Below are 9,611 nucleotides of genomic sequence, written 5' to 3' on the forward strand. Positions count from 1 at the left end.
TTTTCCCCATTCAAAACTATACGAGTGACACGTCTTGGGTATTCTGTAGTCTTTGCAATAATCCACAAGTAATCCACACCACGCCAGTCCATCAATTAACATCTTGTGAAACGAAAAGCTGTGTGTTTGTAAGAAACAAACACATCATTAAGGCATTTTTAAACTTTAAACTTTAAACTTTAAACGGTCAATTCTGGACAAAATATGAGTCCATAATAACAGTAACACAAAATAACACAAAATCCACCTCCATATTTGTTTAGAACTGTTTTGGATTGTTTTTGCTTGTAAACAGTGCTTTATCTGTGCATATTTCTCTCCCGATTCAGATGAGACGACTTTTTCACTGGAGGAAACATTATTATGGTTAGAGTACTTGTATTTTAGCCGGAAGCAGTGGTTTAAAGTTAAACACATCCTAATGATGGATTTGTTTCCTATAAACACACAGCTTTTCACTTCACAAGAATTAATTGATGGACTGGAGTTGTCTGGATTACTTGTGGATTATTGTGATGTTTTTATCAGCTGTTTGAACTCTCATTCTGACGGCACCCATTCACTGCAGAGGATCCACTGGTGAGCAAGTGATCTAAGGCTACATTTCTTGATAAGTTTCTTCATCGGAAAAAGGTCCTGATGAAGAAACATACTCTTCTAAAACTTGGATGACCAGAGGGTGAGTACATTTTCAGCAAATTTTTTTCGTTGTGAACTCGAACTAGATTTGGTGAGCATAAAAGACCTTTCAAAAACATCTAAATTATTATTAAGTGTAAAAATATTTTTGTTGAAACTGGATATGTGAATATTTGTGGGGTTTGTATTTGTGTGTATTTAGTAATGACTGTGTATATGTGTGTAGAATCCGCTTGCAGAGCAGGAAGGTCCCTCCACTGGCTCTATGTCCAGTTTTGAGCTGATGAGCTCTAAAGATCTGGCCTTCCAGATGACCCAATATGATTGGGAGCTTTTCAGCTGTGTACATGAGGTAAAGATGCACATACAGTGATACACACACACACACACACACACAACTGACATTTTTAACCTACAAAAAGTGTTTGACTGTGTGTGTGTGTGTGTGTGTGTGTGTGTGTGCAGTATGAGCTGGTCTATCATACGTTTGGACGGCAGGCGTACAGACGCTCTACACCAAATCTGGAGCTGTTTCTGAAGCGCTTTAATCAAGTGCAGCTGTGGGTGGTCACAGAGGTCTGTCTGTGCGGGACGCTCAGCAAACGGGTACAGCTACTCAAGAAGTTCATCAAGATTGCCGCCCAGTGAGTTCTCCAGCACACATATATAAATTCACCAGAACTCACATGAATTTGCACTGGATTCGATGCATTGTGTGTTATATTGAATTGATAAGCACTTGATATATGTGTGCTGTGCATTTATTCCCTCAGCTGTAGAGAGTTTAAGAATCTAAACTCTTTCTTCGCCATTATTATGGGCATGTGCAACCCAGCCGTCAGCAGACTCAGCCAGACATGGGAGGTCAGTGCCATATCACAACTAATATATAATAAGTCTGTTTTAAAACATGTGCCATATTTTTAGAAATATAGTCTTTGTTTTCATGTTGGTTTTATTTTCGGAAAAGTGTTTAAAACCATTTTAAACTAAATCTTTAAAATCCTTAATAAAAATGTCAAGTGCAGTATGTCAAAAAATTGCATAAAAAGGTCAAATTAGCAGATTTTTAGAAGACTTGACATGTCTGCATAAAAATAATGAAATAATATGGCACTAAATGTTTTTGTTTTTGTTTTTAATTTCAATATTTTTTTTTTAAGATTTTTATTAAACTATCAAGACAATTTGGACTTTAATGGGTTTAACATAAACCATACAAAAGGTTTATTCAAGTCATTGCAATTTTTAAATAGATGAAATAAATATGCATATGTTAATAATATGGGCACATGCATATTATTTTTTCTTTTTTTTTTTAGAAACTGCCTAGTAAATTCAAGAAGTTCTACGCAGAGTTTGAGAGTTTACTAGTGAGTCTATTTCAAACTTTTTAAATTCTAGCTCTCTTTCTATAAAGTTATTATTTTGTGATTGAAACTCATTGCTCATTGATTTATGTGTTGCTGTCAGGATCCATCCAGGAATCACCGTGCATACCGCCTCACTGTGGCTAAGATGGAGCCGCCAATCATTCCCTTTATGCCCCTCCTCATTAAAGGTGTGGGCGGGGCCTAGCCCCAATATTCTTAATATTAAGTACTGGTTGTCACAAAGTTCTTTTCTACAGCATGAAATATTTCTTCTATTTCAGACATGACATTCACTCATGAGGGGAATAAAACTTTTATTGATGGACTGGTGAACTTTGAGAAGATGGTGAGTATATATTTTATTTCAGCTGTATTTCAATTAATGGAAATGATTTTTAATTGTTTGAGTTATCGATAACAACACTGAATCTGTGACTTATCTGCACCACTATCTTACCGGCTAGAACATATATATTTACACTTTATTCTCTCCTCAGCGGCTGATCGCTAACACAATCCGGGCGGTGAGGCACTGCAGGAGCCAGCTGTTCAGTGAGTCATCTACACTCTAATTCTTTGCGTCCCTAATTAATTTCTCATGATCTGCCCGTTTGTGCTGCCTAGTTAAAAAAGCTACATCCCAAAGTTCAGTCAGTCATATCATATTCATAACAATCTGAGGTTAGATAATCAGGAAAACATAACTGGCCATGTCTAGAGGTAAAAGAGCATGAATGGGCTTTAAATCACATCAATTGTAAAAATGTCTAAATGTATGTATAAAAAATATTGTAAATAAAATCTCATAAAATTTATAGTAAAAAAACTGGCAGCTGTGGCTGCCAGAAATTCAAAATTTTGTGACAGTGTTTCTAGGCAAAAATGGCGTACTGGTAACCTGTATATTTTACAAATTATAACTGTATATTTCATTAATTGATATAATGTTTTATACCAAAATCTGCTTTTTACCTTAAAATGTACTGATAAATACCATAATAAAACAGGTGCACTAAAAAAAAAGCCATGTGATGAACTAGTTCATCGTGATTGGTTTGTCCATAAAACATAACCAATACTCATATAAATGATGCATAGACACAAAAACAAAGCGCCATCAGGGTAACACACATGCCACTAAAATAATGCAATAAACATTACCTAAATAATATGAAATGTAACATAAATCTCCTAATGAACATTACTAATAACATAAATAGAAAAGAAACAAAACTATTTGATTAAAATGTAATTATACAGCATGAGATATGCCATGCAGGGACACAGTTTTCACTCAGTTTTCTGCAATTGGTGTCATCTAGAAAATAAAAAAGGGTTATTTAGTATTCAGTATTGTGTAATTTTGTATACCCAGTCCGTTCAAATAATTATTAAAGAGAAAAAAATAGCAGCTTTAATCACAACAGGTTCATTTGTAAAAGGTCAAGTCAAGCACATTTCATTGTGGTTTACAATATTCCACACAGTGAACTGGTACTGGAAGCACTGGTTGTTTTAACACTGTTCCCACCTCCATCAGATGCTGAGGTGTCTCCGGCTAGCAAGAACCCACAGGAAGTGAGGAATTACGTGCGTCAATTGAATGTGATTGACAACCAGAGAACCTTATCCCAGCTGTCCTTCAGACTGGAGCCGAGGCGGAGCTAAAAACCAATGCTCAGACTTTTTCTCTTGCTTTTCCCTCTCTCTTTCTCTTTGAAATACAACCACTGTATATCCAGTTTACAACACTACAACTCAATTTCACATCTATCAGCTGCTAGAGAAGCTGAATGCTGACTGTATGTGCTATCACTGCCAACTGAACTACATGTGCAAGATGCATTCTCATATGTATGATTGTTTGTGTGCGTGTGTGTGAGTTGCATGTTAATGCCTTTAGTCATAAAAGCTACCTTGGTTGACAGTGTGTGTGTGTGTGTTTGTGTGTGTGTGTGTGTGCGTGTTTTTGTGACAAATGAGGACATACATTTGTGTAATGACAAGGGTATAACATAGGTATTACAAGGAGAAGGTGACTTTTCAGGACATTACCCCATGTCCCCACTTTCTTTAACGCATATAAATCACACAGAATGGAGTGTATTGAAAATCTGAAATAGCACAAAGTTTCCTGTGAGGGGTAGGTTTAGGGGTAGGGTTGGTGTAGGGCAATAGAATATACGGTCTGTACAGTAGAAAAACCATAACGCCTATGGGATGTCCCCACTTTTCACAAAAACAAACCTGTGTGTGTGTGTGTGTGTGTGCGTGTAAGCAGAATGCACTTGGTAAAAGTATTCATCTGTCATGTGAGGCTCTAGTTCATTCCCATGATACAACAGTGTAAACCTGCTGCCTGTGCTCAAGCCTGCATTTCTATGATCCTATGAAACATTCAGAACAATCGTAAAAATAAGAGTTTAGTGCAAGCTACATATCATGCATACAAATAACAGTGAGACTATGATCATTTGCCAGCCACAGAAAATGAATTATTGGTCTCCGTAAAACCTTCCAGGCCTCAATGTCTTGTGGTATGTTGTTTTAAGTCATATAAATGAAAGTATTCTGGCTCAAGGACTTTTTTTTACCACTGGTTAAATTGTGTGCTAGTAACTTACCTCTCGCCATAGCCTGTAGCATTATTGATGTCATTTTGTACATTGAGTTTTATTTGTATATTTTTGGGTCGGACCCATTTTGCTAAGTTATCATAATCAGTCTGAGAAGGCCTTTGTTTGTTCTCATCCTGCCTTTTGGAAAGTGAGACGCTGTGTGTGTAGGGCACTTATTTTCTTTTAGGAAAATGTCTATGCCTACCTTGTACATAGTATAATCTAAATAAATGTATCATTGAACATTTGGTGTGATTGGACTTTTCACTCCAAACAAGTGTTTTCCTCTTGTTCCTCTGTTTTATTGCCTTTATGTCTTCTGTCTCTGCTCTGTTTTGCTCTTATTTGTTCTCTGGGACAATAAAGGCTTGGTTTACCCCAAATGAAAATCCTGTCATTTACTCACACTCATATGTTTCAAAACCTGTATAAATGTATTTCATAAGAGGAACACAAAAAGAGGTAAATGAGTTACTTTCATTTTTGGGTAAACTAATGCTTTTATATTTTACGCCTAACTGAACAATATTCAAATATTATATTGAAATGATAAATTGAATAGACTCTTTATTGCAGTAAGACTGAACTGGATATATATACAGACATACATGAATCAATGTGCAAATGTACAAGTATGCACTAGCTGTGTGCTTGTATACAAGAATGCATTACTGTTTGCAATAAACAGTACAATACAAAATATATATATATATTAATACCATACGAAACATCCAATACAGTATTGCAACTGGTAAGTACAGATAAATAAATGAGATTTCAATGCAGTATTTAAACATTTTCAAGGCTTAGATGATACTTATGTGCATGTAAATATGCGTCATAAATATGTATTATTTTATATTATTTTTCAATACATTTCTAACTCTCTGAATGTACATAAACTGATACATTTAGTGTTTAATTATTTAATGAATATAAGTAGTAACAAAAATGTATTTATCTATTTACTTACTTTTTAAACCCTTTCATTGCCTGTCTGTATCCGTGTAGAGGCGCTATTGTCATTGTCCTTAAATTTGTAACATCGTAATCTGTGCTCAAGGATCGATTTATTCTATTACGCCGAATGCTTGGCTAATGAATATTAATTACGTAGCACTACGTCTAGCTCATTGGCTGAAACGTTGCCGCTAATAGGTGGGCGCTAATCTGACGAATAAACGAATCTTATCTTGGCGCAGGGGTTTGAATCATGAATATTAATTAGGTGACGTATAGAACGCTCTCGTTTGGTTACCGCTTAACGTCTGTTTGTCGTAATTAATATTCATAAACCAAGCCTTTACCGTAGTAGGATTCATAATTTGTCCGGCGGTCCCAAGCGAGTGTCCTCTTATGGAAGTGCGGTAACACGAGACAATGAGGCTCCGCATATTATCTTATGACTGGGATTGTTCAGAGAGCGACAGGCAAACGCGTTTCACCGGACCGCACGGAAAACACGACTAACAGGTAGGAAACCATGATTTTTAAATGTTAATCAGAACACACATTATGCTATGTATGTGTTAATAGTAACATTATTTGCTATATCATTGCGTGGGATGAGTTTTAACTCTGCAGCTGATCTTGTGCTTGGCGACTTCAGGAGAGTGAGACATAATGTTTGTCATTTATGTTTTTGCGTTACAGAATCTTCATAAGTATTCCAAAAAAAAGTACTACACGTTGTCCAAAAGTATTCTGAAGTATTCCAAACTCTTCCAAAGTTTTTAACCTGAAATGGAGGGGACTTAAAAATATTAACAAACCATAAAGAACAACAATGTTTACAAATTCCTTTACAAAGAACATTGTGCACATATATGGACACGTGATGTGGAAATACTACAAATGAATGATTTAACTTAAAACGTAATATTTCCTATGGCCTCCTATTTGCTGTTTATTTACACAATTAGCAATGATAGATATGTTAGGGTGTTTTTTGGCAATGAATCAAGTCAGAGGTATGAATGAGCTGTTTCTGGTTAAGTATAGTTGAACGTGTGACACAATTGCCTCCTGTTGGCCCCTGATATCACAGCCAACGGGCCCCAGTGATGATATGCGGGTTGTTTTTAGAGACTGAGCGCTCTTTATGGGATAGACTGTGTACGGGACATAGGTTGGTCACTCTAAACCAGGGAAGTCAATCTGAAGTGAGGTCATAGATTTGAGGGAAGAGTGACGCATGTGCTAGTAATGTATAAGAAACCAGACCCCATTAACACCAACTACAACAGCATCAGCGTTTACTACATTAGAGGTGAAAGCTAACATGAGCCTGGGCTGAAAGTGAAGTACTCAAAAGTGCACTCTTGGATTTGGAAATACTGGCAAACTCAACTTGTGTTTGTTGCGACCAGTTGCGTCACACTTAATGGTTAGTTGACATGACAGTATGGTTAGTTGATGTCAAGCAGTAACAGCAATGTCCTGCAGTGTGAGTTAGTTATACTTCATTTATAACAACATTTTTCTAATTCTTGTACATGCATTTTCATCTGTCTCATTGAGAGACGAGGGGGAAAAAAAAAAAAAAAAAAATATATTAGAATAAAAATACATTTGTCACACGGAAGGACTTTTAAGTAAATTGTATAAAGCTAATACACACTTAATGTTTTTTCTGAACAGTTCCAGTTTAGTGTTCTTCGGTTTGTGACAATGAACCCTTTTTGGTCCTGAACCCTTTTTATAAAATTCCATAAAGAACCATGATTTGAAAGTAAAACTTATTGGTGAACCTTAATGGTGTTATAAAGAACATTTTTGATCATAGTTTATTTTTAACAATTTTTGTTGATAGAAAAAGATTTTTCTGAGTTGTAAATAAAGATTACTGGAGTAAATTTTTACAAAAAACGATATCTTTCTAATTCAAAATATCTTGTTTAATTCAATGTGTGTACTTGCCATTTCACAATTAATTGTGAAATTTCATTACATTTTCTGTTTTGAAGTAAATCCTACAAGCCTACACCATATTTTTTTAGTATATATATATCATGCACACAAGCAATCATACTTACATCTTTTGCTTGGCAAACTATGAAACAGTGAAGAAGTCCCACAGACTTCCATTGATTGGAATGTTTGAACTCTAAAGCCCTCATGACCTCAGCCATATCTAGGTGGCAGAAAATGCTAGAGACATAAGGGTGGGCTCTTTTGAGGCAGTGTACAGAACCCCGTGCGGGGCCTCCAGCCATATCGGAATATAATAGAGACCTGGGAAATCATGGAAAAATAATCAGGCCAACTCCAACATTGTGACAACACGTTCTGGACAAGCAAGAGACAGGTTATAAATATCCGGCTTATTGACGAGTTCTTCATGGCTCCGGCTGTAAGCGCAAACAAGCACTTTAACAAGTGTACAGTCATATCAGTGCTGAACTTTGTTTATTCCTCTGCGCCCAGTTCAATAAACCATAATTAGTTCATAATTAAAAACAGATGGTTACGTTTTCCCTAAGTATTATGATCTCTCCTGCTGTATATTTAAAAGCTGTTTTTTTTACTATTTTGTGTAAACAGAAATTTCTAATCTCTATTTGAACAGCAATCCAAAACTTTATAGTTGTTGTTTACCCCCCTCTCTCACTTTTGTCTATGACTGTGTTTTCATAATGCCTGTAAAATAAGACTGAGGTTTAGTGTAGACAAAAGTGGCAGGAGTCCAATTACAGATGTAGCAGAGAAGACCGAAGGCAAATACATGGCAAGTTGTTCTGCAGTTATGTGAACATGGTAAAGGATCACACTGTAAATCACACGCAGGGAGCAGACATTTCACACAGACCTCCGCTCAACACAACTCCTCTCATGCTCTGATTGCATAGGAACCATCGTAATTCATCATTCTTACAGCAGGTTTCTATGCATGACTGTGTAGCATTCTGCTTTAGAGATGTTTCAAATCTTTCTACATAACAGAGTGCTGCAGGAATGAGCCCTAAAGCTTGGAAACAAGTTATCAGTTTTACACTTCTGGTTCCATCATTCCGAAGTCAATGGGTTGATTTTATCAATGGGTCATTGGGTGGTTAAATGCCTGAAATAAAGTTTGTGGTTAACAAAAGCTCAGGATATTTTCACGTTTTATATTCTACAACATTAAAATACAACAGTAATACCCGACTTTTGATTTTTATAAGCTTTTACTTGTTTTCAAAAAGGCAGAGGTTGTCGGGGACATTAAAGGCAGAGTAAGTGATTTTTCAAAAACACTTTAGAAAACTGATTCGGGCCGAATCGCAAAACAAACTTGTAGCCAATCAGCAATAAGGGGCGTGTCTACTCGTGATGTGGAGGAGAGCGCGTTCAGTGCATGGGACGGACATTAGCCGAGCCGAGCGACAGAAAGATAGAGATGGCGGATAAAAAACAAAAGAGGAAAACGTCTGCGGAACGATAAGGCAAGAAGTAGGACCCGTGTAAATATCGGATCAGCTTTCCAGCGCTGGAGAGAACTCAAGGAGCGGAAGGCCTGCGATCGGACGCCGAGGTTGCTTTGTTTCTTCTCAATAGGTGAGTAACATTTGAGTAACACAAAAATACAACAGCTAAAGTCTGCCTACACTGGAACGTCATCAAACGACCGTTGAAAACCATTTGAAATTTGTGTCAGCACGTCATAAATAGAACCCGGCAGCAGTTTTCTGTCGGGGATTTGTTGCGCCGCGCCGATCACGTCCGTAGACACGGTGTAACATTGGTTTTGCTTTGTTTCACAGAACTAATCGTTGCCTGGGTTGCGTACGTATATGTGGGGCGGAGCTATCAAAATAGGGGCAAGACCCTTTTGGGGTAGAGGCGTGTTTGTTTTGGTGATTTCAAATATAAACATTGGCTACCAGAAATCACTTACTCTGCCTCTAACATTCACTTAAGACTAGGGCTGTGCGATTAATCGAAATCGAATCGAATTCGCGATTTGAGACGTTGCGATTTCCTAATCGCAAAGCCTGCGATA

At 36.9% G+C, this 9,611-nt stretch overlaps 2 protein-coding genes across 3 annotated transcripts in view; both read left to right on the plus strand.

Moving 5' to 3' along the window:
* The window catches only part of LOC107753902 (rap guanine nucleotide exchange factor 4-like), a 24,015-nt gene extending 20,057 nt beyond the window's left edge, over positions 1 to 3,958 (plus strand). For both annotated transcript variants that reach the window (XM_016570177.1, XM_016570176.1), the window contains exons 20-27: positions 866 to 991; positions 1,105 to 1,283; positions 1,413 to 1,503; positions 1,962 to 2,012; positions 2,113 to 2,200; positions 2,294 to 2,358; positions 2,510 to 2,564; positions 3,553 to 3,958. In XM_016570177.1, the coding sequence (XP_016425663.1) occupies positions 866 to 991; positions 1,105 to 1,283; positions 1,413 to 1,503; positions 1,962 to 2,012; positions 2,113 to 2,200; positions 2,294 to 2,358; positions 2,510 to 2,564; positions 3,553 to 3,680 (783 nt within the window). In that variant the 3' untranslated portion in view covers positions 3,681 to 3,958. The remainder of the gene's footprint in view (positions 1 to 865; positions 992 to 1,104; positions 1,284 to 1,412; positions 1,504 to 1,961; positions 2,013 to 2,112; positions 2,201 to 2,293; positions 2,359 to 2,509; positions 2,565 to 3,552) is intronic.
* A 1,954-nt stretch (positions 3,959 to 5,912) lies between these two features.
* The window catches only part of LOC107753908 (mitogen-activated protein kinase kinase kinase MLT-like), a 17,713-nt gene continuing 14,014 nt past the window's right edge, over positions 5,913 to 9,611 (plus strand). Inside the window, exon 1 of the mRNA XM_016570180.1 lies at positions 5,913 to 6,103. Within this exon, the coding sequence (XP_016425666.1) occupies positions 6,033 to 6,103 (71 nt within the window). The 5' untranslated portion in view covers positions 5,913 to 6,032. The remainder of the gene's footprint in view (positions 6,104 to 9,611) is intronic.

The sequence above is a fragment of the Sinocyclocheilus rhinocerous genome, unplaced genomic scaffold, assembly GCF_001515625.1.
Source record: "Sinocyclocheilus rhinocerous isolate Xijiao unplaced genomic scaffold, SAMN03320098_v1.1 scaffold2666, whole genome shotgun sequence".
Lineage (NCBI taxonomy): Eukaryota > Metazoa > Chordata > Actinopteri > Cypriniformes > Cyprinidae > Sinocyclocheilus > Sinocyclocheilus rhinocerous.